At 51.5% G+C, this 19,780-nt stretch overlaps 1 protein-coding gene across 2 annotated transcripts in view; it reads left to right on the top strand.

Annotated features, from left to right (window-relative positions):
* LOC116955481 (uncharacterized) overlaps nucleotides 1–17,957 on the top strand; it is a 28,193-nt gene extending 10,236 nt beyond the window's left edge. The window contains exons 3-9 of one of the 2 annotated variants that reach the window (XM_032976589.2): nucleotides 4,169–4,446; nucleotides 5,435–5,734; nucleotides 6,735–6,872; nucleotides 9,714–9,825; nucleotides 10,967–11,094; nucleotides 13,168–13,273; nucleotides 13,538–17,957. In XM_032976589.2, coding sequence (XP_032832480.2) covers nucleotides 4,169–4,446; nucleotides 5,435–5,734; nucleotides 6,735–6,872; nucleotides 9,714–9,825; nucleotides 10,967–11,094; nucleotides 13,168–13,273; nucleotides 13,538–14,442 — 1,967 coding nt within the window. In that variant the 3' untranslated portion in view covers nucleotides 14,443–17,957. The remainder of the gene's footprint in view (nucleotides 1–4,168; nucleotides 4,447–5,434; nucleotides 5,735–6,734; nucleotides 6,873–9,713; nucleotides 9,826–10,966; nucleotides 11,095–13,167; nucleotides 13,274–13,537) is intronic. The other variant, XM_076053295.1, reaches the window with a different exon arrangement.
* Nucleotides 17,958–19,780: the final 1,823 nt, after the last annotated feature.

The raw sequence follows: 19,780 nt of genomic DNA, 5'->3' as shown, positions 1-19,780 counted from the left end.
ATAATAAATTGATAAACTAAAATAACACAATAAAATTCTCACGACGTTTCGGCCACAACACAAGCGGCCTTCATCAGGTGAAGGGACGAGACTGTCTGGAGGACAGCGCTGGAGCGAACACAGCCAAGCTCAGACCGCGACCTTTAAGCTGTGTGAGAAGAAACAGAGCGCCGTGACAAAGGAATTAGCATAGAATTTAGCATTGAAATAGCTGAGTGATTAGCTTGTGACTGGTCACAGAAATGGCTATGTTAAAGTCAAAGCATACACATCCACAGAGGCACCTAGTACAAATCAAACAGGAGAATTTAGCATTGAAATAACTGAGGGATTAGCTTGTGACTGGTCATAGAAATAGTTATGTGATAGTCAAAGCCTACACATCTACAGAGGCACCTAGTACAAATCAAACAGGAGAATTTAGCATTGAAATAGCTGAGTGATTAGCCTGTGACTGGTCACAGAAATGGCTATGTTAAAGCCAAAGCATACACATCCACAGAATAAATGTACTCAATATATTCTTCAATAATAGTCCGCTTCCCAGAATTCCACAGGTCGTCGTCAACTACGCTAAGACCACGAACTGAAGCTTAAAACGCGCCACTGAATCCACGCTTCCGCTGGCGAGCGCTTCCTTTCGCTACGAGAATTGCAAGGAGCCTACGACGCCGAGCCACCGCGGCTTTACCCGTCAAGCGCGGCTGTCTCGCGTACGCGTCGGCTCGCGGCGGTGCCCCATTAAATGTGAATGTCACCCCGGTCGCGTTTCGCGGCGTAGCTTCAAGAGGGTGGCCTCTGGCGCCCGTAATTTATTGATGGATTGGCTTAGCCCGTGACGTGTGCGGGCGGGGGGGGGGGAGTGGATACCGTAGCGGGCGCTGAGCCGCTGTGGTTTTTCAACCCGTTAACGAATGGAGGACGGGAAGAGGACATCGGCTGCCCGTTGTTAAGAGCGTGCGGAAAGGTTCGACAGGGGAAGACTTTAACGATGCGGGACGATTCTGTCGCCGTTGAATGGCCGTGACTGTTACGCACGCGCCCCGTGTTTGCTTGGCCTCGGTAGCCTCCCACGTGGAAGTCAACCGTGACCACGCCCGCCGCCCTGCGTTGAGAATGTCCAAACGGGTTTACTTTGGTGATGTCAGGCTGAGTCACGTTTGTCGCTTCGCAAAAGGTAAGTGCTGAGCTTGGGTTCTGCTCTCTCTTTTGTTTTTGTGTTATTCGAATGTATTTGTAAAAATTCTATTTCCGGCCACCAATTTCATCCCTGGATGTGTCGTGGACACTCTGTCTCGGAGGAGCAGCGCAACCCTTCGTGTTAGCGGGCGGTCCGTGGAAGCAGGTATCACGGAGCTCCCTGCAAGACCCCTTCAAGTAACTTTTGTTGGACGCAGTCTAGAGCGCCGCTGCTTCCCCAACCGTTCCGCCCGAGAGAATAACGTTCGTTGCGTGACGGCCAAACCGATATTATTTATTGTCGGAGCCGAGTGGAAAACACAAGTTGTAATGTGATGGTTATTGAGCAATCATTGGTGGCCGACCTGAGACCATCAACCTCGCTGTACTTGAGAGACGGAAATATCCACGGGGGCGGCAGACGTGATTCGAACCCAGAATCCCAACGGTGCCAGCCGAGCGCTTAGACCTCTTGAGTCACCCGGCCACCTACTAATTGTCTTCATTGTTCAGAGTGCTTTTCAAGTCGCACTTTGTGTACAGTATTGCTCTCTAGTTCAGTCGTGACTGGAGGACTGACATTTAAAACTTAACTTGTTTTTTTAACCAGGTAAGGCCCACTGAGCTATGTAGCTGTGTTTTTTTTTCAGAAGTGACCTGGCCACAAACCATAGCTCAACGAAGTGGCCTATCATCACGTGGACATTTCTAGCAGGCAAATTCTCAGAACGCACGTTGATTATAAATGTGGAGGGAAAAACCGGAGGACACGGAGAAAAAATCATCCACACAACCACGGGGAGAACTCGCAAACTACAATTATACAGGCATCGTCAGGGTCGGGATCGAACCCACGACCTCCTGTATACCAGGTGAGGTAGTTAACATCTCGTAACCGTCTGGCAAGGTTTAATTTTTTTTGCTTAACCCGGCAGTAAAACATACACCCTGATGTGGCGACAGTGAAACGACACTCGCTCACTGCTTCAAAGTAAATGATCACAAGGCTATCGTGCATTAAGCATACATAACTGCCTTTTGTGTTTAGTTTGTTGTCCTTCCCCCGCACCTCCGATGGTTGGCTACGTACGGTGTGAAAGAAGTTCAACATACATACACAAATCACATACCCCATTCCCCACCGCGCGTGGGCTACTGTGGCTGAGTTGGAGTTAGGTCAGTGGGTCGCTGACCCCCCAGGGTGTCGGTGCAGCGAAGCAGTGAGCGCAAGTGTGGATAGTGGGACGTGCCTGGCGAGTAGTACACCAACAGGCACGGTGAGGTCATTGATTAAACAACCACATTGCGATATGTTTCCTCTCGTAGCCTTTTTTAAGTGCTGTGTTTTTGTAAACAGAAATGCCTTAGAGCGTTGGTGAAACTCTGCTCTCTATGGCTACAGGCACTTGGCCAATGCTACTGCTCGTCGTATTTTCCTAGCCACGGGCATGGTGGTCGATGCCCATGGTCCCAAGGGTTAGCGGACCACATACATTCTGTTTCGCCACACTCAGAAACAGGGGCGGAGCCAGGATTTTGACTTGGGGGGGGGGGGCTGACTTCAATATTCTGAGATATCCAGTGTTTATGTTTTCCAATGGGTGCCACAAATGTATAAAACGAATTTTATTGGATTTGAACGCGGAGTTTATTAATAGGTCGGAGCCGCTGGATGTGGCTAATAAGTTCGATAAGTTCCAAAGGCTGCCGCTCAAGCAGCCGGCAGGGCAGCACAAGGTGGCAGCCTGCAGCATTTTGCAGCAGCTGGAAATCCGGTTATCCCGATTACCGACTTTCCCAAAATTTCAGGGGGGGGTGAGCCCCCCCACCAGCCCCCCCTGTGGCTCCGCCCCTGCTCAGGAACATGCATTGGGATTATTTTGTTAATTTGGCTGCTGTAAATGTGGACGCGATAAGCCACGTTGTTGCGCTATCATTTGTAGCCAGGTCCGCTTCTGGAAAATAAGTTAATACCTCAGTGGGCTTTGCCTGGTAGGATGGTGATTGTTTAGTTTTATTTTAGTATGTGTTTGGCAGATTTGTTTACCTTTCTTATACTTTGCACTCCTATTGTGTTATTGAACTGTTTGTTGCTGTAACGTTCTTACCCGCCCCTACTGGACATCTGTGAAAATAGAGCTTTATAGCTCATCGGATTCTGCCAGCATAAATAAATATTTCAGAATTGTTTTTCCGAAGCTATGGCGGGGACCGGTCATCGTGGTGAAGTATGGTCCAGTAACCCCCGTGACCCGCACAGGTGTGCGTGCGGCGGCCCTCATCCAGCAGTAGACAATCGGCTAACGGGGTGTACCAACGAGAGAGACAAACAACTAGTAGTACAATTTCACGGTATGCTGGAAAGACAGCCTCTGGAACGTGCAGTAGGGCTGAACGATTTGGGGAATGTCTAATTGCGATTTTTCTGACAGATATTGCGATTTGATTTGCGATTACATTTTTTAAAGTCAAACTTCAGTTCAATATTCACTGTGTAATAGATGTAAAACACGTGATGGAGCGTTACCACACGATATCATCAAAATATGAACTGCTCTATATATTCTGATGCAAGGATGGAACTTAAAAGATATTAATTGCTTGCAACATGTATTTATTAAAATGTTTTAATTGAAATAGAACAATCAAACATAGAACAACTGTTAAGTTAAATAAATAAAGTTACAATAATAAAAAAATAACACGATTCCAATAAGAAAGTAATAGGACTTTTCAAATCGCAAAAAAAATCGCAGCCTTTGCGATTTGCTAATCGCATTGTTTCAAATTGCGATTTCGATTTCGAAATCGCAGTTGGCACGTTTTGCTCACTTGACAAACCTTACTAATTGTCCGTGTCGGACGGAGGTGGCTTTACGACACATTTACATTTAACGCGATCGACCTCACAACAAACAGAAAAAGACCTTGCCACAATCCCACTGCTTTCGCTTCTCTCGTTTTCACTCCCCCCCCTCGGGTGCGCCAGGCCGCAAACCGGTGGGCCCCCGAGCCGGGAACGGCACGAAGGCTGTCGGCGTTGTCGGCGTCGTCGGCGTCGGCGGCGTCGGCGGCCGTGGCAGTCGCAGCAACAAGAGCAGCCGCACGTCGCTGTACACGGGCGGTGGCGGGCCCCCCGACCTGGTGTCGCGACGCGTCCACTCGGCGCGGGTGCACGCGGCCGTCACTCTGCGCAACGAGGTGTCCGAGTTGGAGGCGAGGCTGGACGAGGCCACGCGCGAGAACCGGGCCCTCAAGCAGCTGCAGGCGAGTGGCGTGCGGATCGGTGGTGCGGCGGGGCGGGGCGGGGCGGGGCGGGGTGGGCGGTGCGTTAGGTGGCGCTGAAGCAAATTGCTTGCAATATGAGGGTGGAATGGGAGTTACAATCACTTTTTGAGGGCCAGATGTGGACATGCACCTTGTATGTATGTATGTATATTGAACTTCTTTTATACCGTACGTAGACCATCGTGCTAATCGGAGGTGGTGGGGACAGACGACACAATAAGCACAAAAAGGATTTCTCACGAAATTAGTTTTTTTTTTTACTTAGGTTTAAAACTGCATAGCGCCAGCAGCTTGCTAATTTTCGAAAGGAAGAGCGGTTCCAGACGACCGCAGAAGCGCATTTGAAAGCGCGTGATGATGTGGTCGTCTTTCTTAAGACCTCCTGACCCTGCAGTCGTAGAAATGACTGAGTGCGTTAATATCGAAACACTTTGTTGTTGCCAGGATCGATAATATTCCCCTCTCGAGCACTCAATTAAGGCGGCTTAGGTGCTTGCAGTGATGGGTAAATATTGAGGGTCGTCTGAGATGAAAGAGCCCTCACGATTACAACTCTACATGCCTGAGCTAAAAGCTTCCAAGAAGTCGTCTTGCAAAATAAGTTGTCCTAACCAAATAGGGAACTCATTATGCACTGTTGTTATGGTTCTACATGCGTGTACTCCGTTCTTTGTCTGCGCAAACAATTACAAGTATTTGTATTCCATTCACAAGCCTGACTCTGCTAAATGAGGCTCATAAAGTAAAACAAAACTGGTCCAGAGTTTGCTTGCTTAAATAAATGCTGCTGGATATTAGCGGTCTGGAAAGCCAACAGGCTGTTGGACCAAAATATGTTGTGTTTATATTTAATTTATATATATAGGCTACCTATCACGGAGTGGTTAACTTTTTTCGTTCTATTTTTGCCACCGAACGAACGAACGAACGAACGAACGATCGTCGCACGCGCGCGCCTCTCGCGCAGCACCGCCAGGAGAAGGCCCTGGCGCGGTTCGAGTCCCAGGAGGGCGACCTGCCGCAGCTGCTGGCGCGGCACGCGGCGGAGACGCGGGCGCTGCGCGAGGGCCTGCGCAGGGCCCGCGAGGCGGAGCGCGACGCGGCGCGGAGGCTGCGCGCGGCGCAGGACGAGCTGGCCACGACGCGGGAGGGCCTCCAGCGGCTCCAGAGGCTCTCTGAGCAGCGCGGGCTGGGCGAGCGCGAGGAGCTGGCGCGCTCGCTGGCGCGCGCCGAGACCAGGCTGGACGAGAGCGAGCGACGGGTCAAGGTGCGCGAGTGGGCGTGCAGGCGCCCGCGTTGCGCGTATGCGTCTACTTCGACGCTTGACGTGTCGTCGAAGTGCAGATAGCCTGGCCCTGCTTGCCGTGTTTCCCGTCACCGCCACTTAGTGGCGAACGGCTGTTGCTATTACGTGTGTGGAATTTCTTTCGCGCCGTACGCAGCCAACTGTGCGAATCGGAGGTTCGTGCGAATCGGAGGCGTGTGGGGGGGGGGATTTTAGTCGGTCAACCCATGGCACCTGGGTCTGTCCCGTGACCTCCTGTTAACGAGCTTTCGACACTTCACGTGGCCTCAAAGTGCACCTGGGCTGGCACAGGCGCTGTGGTGACGTCACCACCACGAATGACGGTTGTTATTGGGGGGGGGCGAGAGGAGGGTTGGGTGTGTAGGGGGGCAGTGGTGCAGCGGTGAGCGCGCTGCGCTACGAACCCGGCGGCCCGAGTTCGATTCCCGCGCACGGCCTACATCGGTGACAATTATCTGAACCGGATCCTGGGCTTCCCATAGGTCGATTCAGCCTCAAATGAGTACTTGGTGTCGCCACTGGGGAGACAAAGGCAGTCGGGCATGGTTGTAGCCGCCCACCCCCTCGTGTGCTTTGCAAGCCTTCATAGGGGTTCTCTAACAGCACTTGCCCAAAGAGTCTGGTAATGCTTTGCAGGTGGTCTTTGTCTTTTTTCGTAGGATTGGGTGATGTCAAACGACGAGCAGGTTTATGTTGTAATGTTTTTTTCCTGATTAATAACATCCTCGCAAGAAACTCGACACTTTAATTCATAATACCGTGGCCTTAAAAGGAATAATGAGCCAACGTTTTTTTGGACAATGGCCCTTATACCCATAGCGCATCTTGAGTCCGAGGCCGCCGTTGATTTGCCCCGACTCTCTGTGGTGCATTCCATCGGGCGTCGAGGGTTGCGTTGCTGCCCTTTGGGACCTGTCTGCTGCACTTCAGTCTACCCGCGCTGTTCCCTTCCCACCCGCAGGACCTGGAGAAAAACCTCGATCTCACCACAAACAGCTACCAGAGGCAGCTGGCAGCAGAACGGCGCAAAACTCAGGAGGCACAGGCGCAGGTGACTGCCCTACAGGAGGAGATAGAGAGGCTCACCCAAAAGCTCAAGGTGAGGAACGGAAAACTCCGCTGGGCCACGTGACCCCTGTCTTATCAAAGCTTGCCAACTAAGGTTGAAAGCTTTCGATTTAAAGCTTTCGTGACTGCAATGATTCATCTTCTTTGGTTCTTTCGGTAAAGTCACGTAGAATGAGAATAAAATAATAAATTGATAAAATAAAATAACACAATAATATTCTCACGACGTTTCGGCCACAACACAAGCGGCCTTCATCAGGTGAAGGGAGCGAGACTGTCTGGTAGGACAGCGCTGTCCTACCAGACAGTCTCGCTCCCTTCACCTGATGAAGGCCGCTTGTGTTGTGGCCGAAACGTCGTGAGAATATTATTGTGTTATTTTATTTTATCAATTTATTATTTTATTCTCATTCTACGTGACTTTACCGAAAGAACCAAAGAAGATAAGGTTGAAAGCGTTTATTACGCTTTAGCTCTGTCCGTCCGTCTGTAGCGAGGCACGTCAAATCTCCGAAACATTAACGACTATTTCAACTTGCGGGGTAAGGCCCCACTGAGCTGGGTAGCTCTTGTTCAGAAGATATCTGGCCACAAATGATAGCTCAACAAAGTGCCTCACGTGGAAATGTTTCGCAGCCAGATGCCCTAAACGCGTGTTTCAAAATGTGGACGGGGAAAAACCGGAGGACCTGGAGAAAAATCCACGCGACCACGGGGAGAGAGAGACCTTCAAACTACATGATACAGACGTCCAGGGTCGGCATGGAACCCACGACCTCCTGCATACCAGTCGAGAGAGTTAACATCTCTCCACCGCGGCGCTCCATGATCCAGTATGAGCCAAACTTTAGTTTGAACTCCGCTTACGGCCAAATGGCGCAGGATCATCCGGATCCTGTCATATCTCGAATGCTAAGCAGGGTTGAGCCTTCGCCGTGCTAGGATGGGCAACAGCCATGAACAAACAGGCTGTCATAGGGCTGCGTGGCAACGTTCGCGGGCATGCAGGGGGCCCAGGGCAGCAAAATATTTTGTTGTACCCTGCTTCTATGCTCCCACACCTATGCTCCACGCCTTTACCAACCCCCGCCGACCAGCACGGTGGAGTGTGATCACAGAACCCCCCACGACCCATACGGCATGGGGAGCCACTCATCCGGCAGTGGACTGACAAAAGGGGGGCCGCTGTGGTGTAACTCCTCGGCCCAGAACGTCTCTAAATGTTGTCACCAAGTCGCTTTTGATGGGGTTTTGTCACTTTAGGAGAACTCCAAAAAAGTTTGCTCGGTCTTGGGAAAGGAAATCGCCCGAGCTTGCAACAAAGCTGAGCCACTAAGCCCCCCCTGTGTTTGATCAGTAGAGGGCACCTGCCCCATCTGGCCTCGACAAGAGCCCTGACCGACCAACGCAGCGGTCTCGATGGCAGGCAGCCTCCACACTCTCGGCCGGGCTGCGGAAAAGTTTTCCCCCTGAGAAGGCGTCAGGGGGACGTACATGCACAAGCCCTCTTTGTCGCTCCACTGCTGGATGACAGATAGAGCCCTCCACCCAGCGGCGTGCAGGCGCCGTGGTAGTTATTTGATTGGACTTCACTCGCTTGGCTGGGCAGTAATGTAATAATATGATAATTGACATTTGTAAGGCGCATTAAATCCAAGGGTCACAATGCGCCACCGTGTATGGAAAGTGGGGAAATGAGACGGAGGCGGCAGCGTGTCTCATTGTCAGAGGCAAACGCGTTCCATATTCTTGGAGCTGCACTGACAAAGGGCCCCGAATCGCCCCCAGGAATGGAGCCTTGACCTCAGAATACTAAGAAGGAGATCAGAAGATCTCAAGGAGCTCCTTGGCGGTGTATATAAGTGCGGGTTTGTGAAGGTGGGGAGAATGTAGGAGCACAGAAACACAATGGATTTTATACATTACGTATCATGAATCAGACATATTAATCTGTGCATCTACTGTGAAGGGAAGATCTTTTTTTTTTAGACGTAAGAGCGTAGAAGTACAGTACGATAAATATATATTTTTTTCTGAACTGCCCTCCGCTGCTCAAAACGTGTCCCCAAAGCAGTCTACGGCACTTGTTACATGCATGGCGCTCATCCATCCAAGCCCTTTCCAAGCTTGAAACCTTCTTTGCTTCTGCAGTTTAGGAGGCATTGGACACATCTAGGAGGTGCTGTTCATTTTCTAGTGGTGACGTGAAGCAGCCAATGATTCCTCTCCAGGATCGGCTGTGATAATGGGGGGTTGCTCCCACATTCTCCATCCTTGACCCACTTCTGTAATGTAAAGCTTCACTTTTTTTTGTGAATGGAAGCCCAACAATGTAACTCGTTGAAACAATCGCTCGGAAGATGGGCTTCGCAATCCTGCATGCAGGTTTCAAATGCGCGATTCAATTCACAACATCACCATCGCCGCCACCATCGATAGGCATGATCGTTCCCCTGCTGGATGAAGGCATCCCCATGCCATCATCACGATCCTGCGACGTAACGATCCACAAAGCGCCTGCAGCCCGAGCTTGTTTCATCGCTCCATCTCTGCGGGTGGACGAAACTTTCGGGCGCTTTTCCACCCCTGGCTGCCGCTCCATCGGTTATTCTGGCACACCGAACATCGTCGCGTCTCTCGACGTTACGGCATCATAATGAGAATAAGAAGACATTTTAATAAGAAGACATTTTAATAAGAAGACATTTTAATAAGAAGACATTTTAATAAGAAGACAGTTTAATCGGCGCGTCTCGTCTGAACCCCGGCACGTGTTCGACGCCTTTGTTTTTTGGTCTTGGTTCGAAACGGATTAACCTCTCTCTCTCTCTCTGTCTCTCTCCTTGTCTTCTCGTTTTGATCGTCACGCCAGGATAAGGAGCGGGAGCTGGACGTGAAGAACATCTACGCCAGCCGTTTGCTGAAAGCGTCGCCGAGGAAGGACACCGAGGCCATGCCGCGGGGCACTCGGCCACCTAAAAAGGGTAAACCCCCGCCCCCCGCGCCCTCCACCCCCTCCCCCCCCCCCCCCGCACTCTCCCCTCCTTACCCGCATCGTTTGCGTTATTTCATTGACTGCCGCTTATGGCTCCTTGTGGCCTTTACCAGCTCCATTGTCGTAGGATGGATTTTTTTTCCGGGGGTTTTCCCCTCCCCATTATCGAATCGACGTCACGCGTTTTAGAGTATTTGGCTGCTTTTAAACCTCCACGCGATAAGCCACTTGGTTGAGCTATCGTTAGTGATAGCCAGGTCGCTTCTGAAATAGAGCTGTATAGCTCGGTGGGCATTACATGGTAAAATTAAACATTGTTTAGTTTAGGATCTTTTCCGTCGAAGAATAAAAAAATAAATCACGGAAGGCACCCGTGCCCGATTGACGACGGTCAGAAATGTAACGAAATGATCCGACTCGCGGCAAGGATAATGTAGGGGAAATGATACGGAATGCAATCGGGAGGAGGTTGCATGATCGGAGGCTGTAAGGGCTACTAGACCGTCGCCGGCGACTTGTGTGCAACCGTGCAGCAGTTGTGGATCTCGCAGAAGTTAGGGAAGCGATGGCGAGGAGTGATGGCTTCGGTCACGTTGCTCGGGAATGACCTTTTAATTTTGAACTCCGTCTTTACTTATAAAAAAATAAAAGGATTAAATGTTGTCATCTTGCGTCACGGTGGCGAGATGTTAACTACCTCACCTGGTATACAGGAGGTCATGGGTTCGATCCCGACCCTAACGCCTGCATATGTGGAGTTTGCATGTTCTCCCCGTGGTTGCGGGTTTTCCCTCCGCATTTAGAATCAACGCGCTTTTAGAGTATTTGGCTGCTGCCATAAATTTCCACACGATAAGACCACTTCGTCGAGCTATCATTTGTGGCCAGGTCGTTTCTGAAAAAGAGCTGTATCGCTCAGTGGGCCTTACCTGATAAAATAAAAAATAAAAACAGTTAATGGTGTTTATAGTGAAGTGGCCGAGCAAGGACATGTTTGCTCGCTAGCTTAGTTTACGTGATTCCAGTAACATGATAATAAACCAATCGGAAGGGGGGGAGGGGGGGGGGGAGTGGAAACTATATATTTTTAAAAGCGGTAACCAACTCGTTTGATTGATCGGTTGCCGAAGCAGGCAAGCCGGCAACGGTGGCGGTACAGACGGACGACTACTTCGACACGATCAACTTCCCTCCGCCGCCGTCGCCACCGCAGCTATCGCCGCCACCTCATCCCAAGCAGCAAAACCCCGCAGCCAAGGTCGGCACGCAGCACCCACCGTGGAGACACCGCGCACACCGCGCACTCCCCTCTCGTGCCCCCCCTCCCCCTCCCCCGACCCAAGCGTGAGCAGTAGGCGTGTAACGATGTACTGCTAAACTAAACTCGGTAAGAAAAAGGTTGCACGTAGAAGAAGAGCTGACGTAGGCTGTGTTGAGGAAGAGACTGGCACTATTTGGACACGCACGCGGGATTGGACGACAACAGAGAAATAAAAATAAAAGTGTGTCGTTCGGACAATGGAAGGAATCGGAAAGGGACGAAGACCTCGCAGAGAACGGCTTGGCAACGACATCGCAAGAGGTTGGTGCAGGAAAGATGTGAGGCACTACTTGAGTAGATTGGCACAAGGCAGAGGATAGTGGCAACAAATTACAAAATGTGCAGTGGACACCTGTGGGCTATCTGCCCATGGATCGTGATGATGATGATGACGAAACAAAACTGTTTTGTATTTTACCGGCTAAGGCCCACCAACGATGTGAATATTCATCACGTGGAAATTTACATCAGCCAAATACTCTAAACCCACCCAACGTTCATTGAATTGTCATGACACTATCGGATTTGGCCCTTACATGTAATTAATGTAAAGAGTTGTGTGATGCAATTAGCATGAATTACACTCTATAATATTTTATTGTTACTCTTACCATTTTTATTCTGGCTCATAGTAGTTTTTGTATCTCATCACTAAACTTGGTCGTGCTAATTGTTCTGTAGTTTTTACCGCTGAGTGAACTCGAACATTAATAATCGGCACGTAGTTAAATGGCCGTACACGTGAAGTGATAGTTTAATTTGTTGTTTGGCTGTGGTCGGGTGGTGGAGGCTCTTGACAACACAAATTCGTGCAGATCGTTACGGGGGGCCTAACCCGCCCCCAAAATTTTAATTACGACTCAAAATATCGAAAACGTACGTGTTAATGATTCGGTTCGACAATTGATGACCGTCATTCTTATTTATACCATGTAATATTTATTTTCCATCCCGTATGCTTGATCCCATTTATTGCATTAGCCTTCGGGTCACGTTCAGAAACAACTTGCGTAGATTTAGCAGACAGTATGCTTCTTTCTTGATTTGAAGCTTTCGCAACTGCAGGAATTCCATACTCTTTGGTTCTTACGGTAAAGTCATAACGTAGGTAGAAAAATAAATAATAATTATGGTTCTTGCATATATGGTTCGATATCGCCGCCTTTTTACCAAATCGCGCCAAATCGCCCAGAAGGGGCCTGATCTCGACAAATCTGAGAAGTCTAAGCAGAGGTTGAGCCTGGATACCGCTGCGATTGGTGATGACCACACACAATCAGGTTGCCATAGCTCTGTGGCACTACATGGTGGACAATAAAAGGGATCAATAAGCGAGGTTTTACCGAAGAAAACCTATCGTGGAAAATATTGCCTACGTGGTAAACCAGTAAAAGGCACTGCAGCAAAACGGAATGCTCTTTTGTACTGTACTTCTATGCCGCCACATCTACGTGCTTTCCCCGCTTTACTAACCGACGCCGAGCCATCCTGGTGAATCGTGGTTAAACAATTTCGATTTAAAGCTTTCATGACTGCAAGGATTCATCTTCTTTGGTTCTTTCGGTAAAGTCACGTGGAATGAGAATTTTATTGTGTTATTTTATTCCATTAATTTATTATTTTATTCTCATTCTACGTGACTTTACCGAACGAACCAAAGAAGGTGGTTAAACAACTCACTGTCGCCAACTCGGCAACAGTGGCTTCACCTTCCAATTTGTGGTTTACACAATTCTAACCGCTTTGCACCATCATACTTTCCCAGTCGGTCACGCGTTGTAAATTCGCGAGTTGATCTTCGCAGGCACGACGCCAGTGCCGTGCTGCATTCGCTCGCTGAGAAACTTCGCGAGTGGCTTTGAGCCGTGCATCACAGCCTGGACTCTACCCGTGGCAACTTTCTTTTCAAGCCATCTAGGAAGCGAGAGTCGGAGGAGAAGTGAAGCTTCTGTTGTTGTTTGTGGTTGTTGTTTGTTGTTTGTTGTTGTTGTTGTTTCCCGCGCAACGTAGGATTCGGATGTCGGCGCCGCGAGGTGGGACCGCGAGAGGGATGACCGGACCCGCAGGGAGAAGGAGGAGCGCGATCTGGAGAACAAAGCTCGCAAGTTGCGAGAAGGTGAGTGGCATTGCCTGACGACTACTCCTGTGTAAAGCCATTTGTGGCTGTCACTTGAAAATGCCAACATTTGGAAAGGCTCAATTAAAAATAGGAAATGCCCCCCCCCCCCGATAAACCGGACGCATCCGTACGGCTCTTGTGTAAGCAAACTTGCAGCGTGTTCATCCTTTTCTCTTTTTGAGAACAAAAGGCAACAGCACAACTGGAGGACGGTTAAAGTCACGCCGGCGGCTGCGACGTTTTTATTTCTACGCTTGGCAGAACGCGAGCGGGAGGAGGAGGAGGAGGCGGCCGGTGCGGTGGAGCGGGCACGGCTGGGCGAGGAGCGCCGCCGTAAGGACGCCCTCCTCGCCAAGATGCGGGAAATCGACGAGCGGATGTCGGCACCGGCGGCGGCGGCGGCCGCCTCTGCCCGTCGCTCACCGTCCCCGACCCTGGACGACATCGCCCGCAAAACCGCGCGCCCGCTGCCGCCGCTGCTGCGTGACGACGACGACGCCGCCGCCGCCGCCGCCGCCACCACCGACGACACCGACGCCGGCGACGCCAGCAACTCCAACAGCCAGGGAAGCCGCGGGGGCTACAAGTTCTCGGAGCCGGTGCGGAACCTGCACAACGGCGTCCCGGCCCGCGCAGAGCGGGACGGCGGCGAGTCGCGCCGGCGCCAACGGCGAGCCGAGGGCCCCCCGCCGGGGGCGGACGAGCTGGCGTTCGGCAGCTACGCGCCGTCGTTCGGGCGCCAATCGGGCCGGGAGACTCTGCCGCTCGAGCAGCGCCGGGAGAACTCTCCCAAGAAAGGGCGGCCGACGCCGCCGGGCTCGCGGGACAAAACGGGGCTCATCGAGCAGCTGTTCGGCACGGGCGAGGTCGCGGCGGCGGACGGGGAGATGAAGGCGGCGCCCGCGCCGGCCGGGAAGAAGGCGTTCCCGTGGGACGACGACGACGACGACGACGAGGAGGAGGAGGAGGAGGAGGCGGCGGAGGAGGAGGCGGCGGGCGATGATGCGCGGCGAAAGGCGGGAGACCGAGGAGGGGGGGCGGCGACGAGCACGGCGGCGGCGTTCCGGACGCGCAACGGGCGGCACGCGACGACCGTGACGAGCACGCGGCCCGCCGTGAGGGCCGTCGACTCGCCGGACGATGACGTCGAAGAGCTGGCGCTCTGAAGGGGGACGACGTGCCGTGCCGCCGGAGGAAGGGTGGTTGCCGCGTCCCGTCTCCGGCGCGCCGGCCGCGAATCGGATCGATTCCATCGCGGCGGGCCTGTTGCTCTTACGGGAAGGCCACAAGCGCGTTCGCTGAACAGGGCAGGAGAAAACGGAGGCAGCCGTACGAAATCAAGATCAAAAAAGCTCCCGTTATGAATACTTAATACGAATCATCTCGGCGCTTGCACGCCATCACCGCAACGAGATTATAGGCCGCGCGTGACCCCCACGTGGTTGTTTGGCTGGCCAGGTCGCGGTGAGCTTGCGGTCTTCACGCGGGGCACTGTGGGGGAGCCGTGGGGCCCGGGTGAACGACCCACCCGGTGGTATTTTAAAACGCCACTTGCAGCGCCAAACTTTGGCACGGCGCCGCGTCGACCGATTCCAAACACCTCCCATCGGTGGGGCAAGCGGCCAATCACGTGGGGCCAAGCTCGGTGACCGGCCAATCAAACGCTGCTCGTCAGACAGCCCGTTGCTTTGAAGGCATCTCTCAACATTATCTACATTTGCAAAAGCGAATTATTTTACCCTCCCCCCCCCCCTCTCTTTCTCTGTGCTCAGAAAGCTTTCCAAATACAGATTTTTGGAGAAATTCTATCATTTTATGTAGGTAGTTGCATATCGTGGTTGACATGGGCCTTGGTACAAATAACGACACAGACACCCCCCCCCCCCCGCCGCCCCCCTTCATCGCCCGGAGCCTGGGCCCCCACCAGTCTCCAGACCGTTGTGCGATCGCACCGCCTGCACACTCTCGATGGCTACTCCACCGAGGCGCGTAACTCTTGACGAATTCGAACCAATGATTACGCTCGCGATACACGTATCGCATTTGCGCGTGCGTACGAATAACAGTATTTTGCAATTTGCGCAAATCGTTTGCAAACGCTACGTGTTTTGGGCTCATGTTGCGGCCGAGGTAGAACAAAACAAGAAAGTTATTGGTTATTGAAGCAAATCGTCCTACCTAAATTGTGACAATTCATCGAATAGTAATGACAAATGGGATGATTCCATTGCAGGCTTGATTTTAAAAAAAAAATGGTTTTACACGATATAGGACGAAGCTTCGCTCATCCCCGGAGCCCGCGTCTTCAACGCACTTGCAAATGTCGTTCTCATCGATCGTTCCTCCAAGGAAAAAAAAAACAACCAATTGCATCTGCTCTGCTAGTGGCGGTGCCTGGGATGTGATTTTGATGGTGGGTTACAGCGAAATCTCCGACCAAATCACGCGGAGCGTGCCCGATCTCTGTCCAGACCTCGTAAGCTAAGCAGGCATTTCGAGCCTGCTATCGTACTTGGATGGGCAACCCACTGCGTACAAACAGGTGCTACGGGCTTCCTGCTGAGCTACGTTATCAGCAGAGGGCAGTGCAGCGGTGTATCCATTGTCGTTACTCTACCTTGCTCCAACGTCTATGCTGCCCACCTTGAGCAAGAAGGCAGCGCCGGTCCTCATCCTGCAGTGGATTGGGAAAAAGGGAGCTCTGGACGGTGAAACCATCCGGATGAAGACATTGCACGTCACGTGTTTAACAATTGTGACGCCGTGACAGGGAGCTCGTCTCTCCCTTTTTAAAATGCCGAGGCGTGTGTGGCCCGCTTCCTTTCCGAGTATCGCGTGTTACGGGAGAAGCGCCGTAAATTGCCCCCGGGCCGAAGAACACCCACGCGCGACAGTGGGAGGACGGTGCTCGAAAATCTGTGTACGGGGAGGGAGAAAGAAAACGTGAACGGAATCCGTGCCCTACTTGCCGTACCGGCATCCGCCAACGGTGACCTCCGGGTGGGGGGTTGGGTGGGGGGGGGCGCTGATCGCTGCTCCCACGCAGCTGGCCGTGGAGCTGAGCTTTCTCAGTTTCGCCAATGCTTAAACGGAGGCGATGAGCGTGGGGCGTTAACACGGCGAGCTTCACGGGGGGTGGGCGGGCGCGGGGTTACTTGAGCCAAACCCTGCGGGCTCACGGGATACGGTCATGTCCGTCGATGCCACCCGATGGTTGGCGTTTCTGAGCGAGGCTGGAGCATCGGGCACGACCGGTTGAATGCGCACGCGGTGAACCAAGCGATTTTGCCGCCGCCGACGCCGCCGGGGGTTTGGTCGGAGATTGGCGAGTGAAGCGTTCGTTTGGGAGCCCTCCAGATCACTGCTGTAAGCCTCGTCATCCGCCGGCTTTCTGTCGGAGGAGGGTAGAAAGGAAAGAGAAAAATGAAATCGCTTCGCTCGTACCGATAAAAGAGTGCGTCTCTTTATTACGCGCCAATGTTTTCAAATGCGTTCGAAGCAAACATAATCAAGGCGTAAATATTCGTCTTAATTTTCGCGTTCGAGGAGGCACAATCGTTTTTTTTTTATGCCTGCCCCCATCGATTTTCCAAGCACACGTTTGGACTCGTGTAAGCTACAGCACCTCGGGTGCTGCCCTGGTGGTATGTTTAGCACAATGGACTTGCGAATCCAGAGGTCGCCGGTTCCATCTCCCATCGCAGCAGTTGAATCAATGGGGGCAACTTTATTAAATGCTCCCCCACCTCTGTCCACCTAGCGGTGTAGGTTGCGCGTCTGGCCAGCGTCGAAGAGGAGGCCATATGCCCTCTGGGAGAGCTCCCGAGACATTCTCTTTCTAGCGCAGCGGTCTTCATCGCAAGGCCCGCGGGGCCACTGGCCGCCCCTGGTGGCCTTTAGTGCGGCCCCTGACGAGCGGCCTCCGACAATCACACGGCAAGTGAGAACGGCCCCCACCACCATCATCATCGTCGTCGCCGTGCTGCTGTGAAATCCAACAATGGTTTAAATCGCGTGGCGGCCCTCGCACTGATGATGTCTGATCGGTGAAGAACACTGGGCTAGTGGAAACCCTTCCAACAGCAGTGGCATGAGCGAGCAATTGCAGGGCCTGCACCTTTACCTTCTACGCAATATACAGCGCACTTACTTGAGCCAAGAAGTTTAGTTTAGACCCAGTGATTGTGGGCCGAAATAGGCAGACAAAGGGGGACGAGTTGGGAATCTCATGAGTATCGCAGCAGGTTCAAAATTCATTAGGGTTCTGCTCGTCTGACAGGGTTTAAAATAATCCTAATCTGAAATCAACTTACGTGATTTTTTTTTGTTATGCATACCTTGGGCTGTGCTTGCTTCTACGCCGCATACTTTATCTTGAACAAATATTTTGTGATGACTTTCTGATTCCAATCCCTTCTACCTCCCTTTTTGGTTCAAAATAATAATAATAATTATTATTATTGTACACATTAATTCGTGTTTATCTTTTTTTTTTAATGTGCTGTATTCAGAGTTTTGTACGTGATCCCCCAATGTGATTGTTTGTTGGTCTGCTTTCCTCTACAGCCCAGTGTGGTACGATTGTAACGTGACGTTCTGTTGCCAACTTTTAAATTATACACTACGAATGAAACGTCAAAATGTCTTCGCCTAGAATGTTCAAATAAAAAAAATGAATCTACTGGGTGGCGGCATTTTTACGGCTCGCTTTTTTTGTGTTCCGTTGTCTGCCTGGTTATCGTTTTACTTCAGTAACACATTCTCCTGCGGAGTGAGGAGCTGGAAGGAACGTTGGGTTGCTCGGTCAATGGCCAGGGTCAACGGCAGCACCACGTGGTGTATTCCGCAAATAGGCCCGACTGTGAGGGCGGGCACAAGCCGGCGTGAGTAGGTTACACGTTGAGTTTTATAAGGGCACCACGGGGTGACCAGCCTCACCCCACCCCTCCCAGCCCCACCCCCCACCCAGCCCCACCCTCCCCACCCAGAACCCTCCCCACCCAGCTCCTCCCCACCTAGCCCCACCCTCCCCACCCAGCCCCTCCCCACCCTCCCCTCCCCACCCTCCCCTCCCCACCCTCCCCACCCAGCCCCTCCCCACCACCCCACCCAGCCCCTCCCCACCCAGCCCCTCCCCACCCTCCCCTCCCCACCCAGCCCCACCCCTCCCATTTTTGGATGCACGACGGACGGACACAATAATCCCCTGTGGGCTGGTGGTGTAACCAGGAGGTTCCTACCAGTATTATTTAATCAGGCGAAAGCTCATCCATATGTATGATCGATTTTACTAAAAGCAAAGTATCCCATTTATTTTTTTATGCCAGACTGGTGTGTCGGTGTTATCATATTACAGCTTTGAAGTGCAATATTTATCTATAGAACAGATCGCTTTCTTAGTAGCACCCAATGCTTACATGGTAGGAATTATAATATCCCAGTGTTATACTTCTCAGCCATGGTCAATCCACTGCTGGGTGGGCAAAGGCCTCTGCACGTTATGTCAGCCGTGGTGTTTACATGGTGTGATAATGGGGTGGCTGGCGAGTTACAAGAATAAATCATTGAGTCAAGATCATGAGATCGGTAGCCATGTTAGTAGCGATAGAAGAGTGATAAGTGGGCGACTAGACCGCCGGTGAGCGAGTGACTGCGAGTGAATCATTGAGTCGAGATCGGTAACCACGTTGGTGGCGACAGAGGAGGCGACTCGAACGAATTCGTGTGGTCGCTCACCCTCCCACGTAGCCGTCTTGTGCCCCGCACACTGCCGGATGATCCTCGTAGCAAAAGTAGCTACATGTGTAGTAGCTGTACATGTGTAGTAGCTGTACATGTGTAGTAGCTGTATGTGTAGTAGTTGTACATGTGTAGTAGCTGTATGTGTAGTAGCTATGTGTGTAGTAGTTACACGTGTAGTAGCTACATGTGTAGTAGCTGTACATGTGTAGTAGCTATGTGTGTAGTAGCTGTACATGTGTAGTAGCTGTACATGTGTAGTAGCTGTACATGTGTAGTAGTTACACGTGTAGTAGCTACATGTGTAGTAGCTACACGTGTAGTAGCTACATGTGTAGTAGCTGTACATGTGTAGTAGCTGTACATGTGTAGTAGCTGTACACGTGTAGTAGCTGTACATGTAGTAGCTACATGTGTAGTAGCTGTACATGTGTAGTAGCTGTACATGTGTAGTAGCTACGTGTGTAGTAGCTGTGCATGTGTAGTAGCTACATGTGTAGTAGCTGTACATGTGTAGTAGCTGTGCATGTGTAGTAGATGTACATGTGTAGTAGCTACACGTGTAGTAGCTGTACATGTAGCTACTACACATGTAGCTGTACATGTGTAGTAGCTGTACATGTGTAGTAGCTGTACATGTGTAGTAGCTGTACATGTAGTAGTAGCTACACGTGTAGTAGCTACACATGTGTAGTAGCTGTACATGTGTAGTAGCTACATGTGTAATAGCTGTACATGTGTAGTAGCTGTGCATGTGTAGTAGCT

The sequence above is a fragment of the Petromyzon marinus genome, chromosome 60 (genome assembly GCF_048934315.1).
Source record: "Petromyzon marinus isolate PM22_M1 ecotype Great Lakes invasive population chromosome 60, UKy_Petmar_22M1.pri1.0, whole genome shotgun sequence".
NCBI classification, from domain to species: Eukaryota; Metazoa; Chordata; class Hyperoartia; order Petromyzontiformes; family Petromyzontidae; genus Petromyzon; species Petromyzon marinus.
The sequence above is the reverse complement of the archived record's forward strand: the minus strand, read 5'-3'. Positions and strand labels throughout refer to the sequence as shown.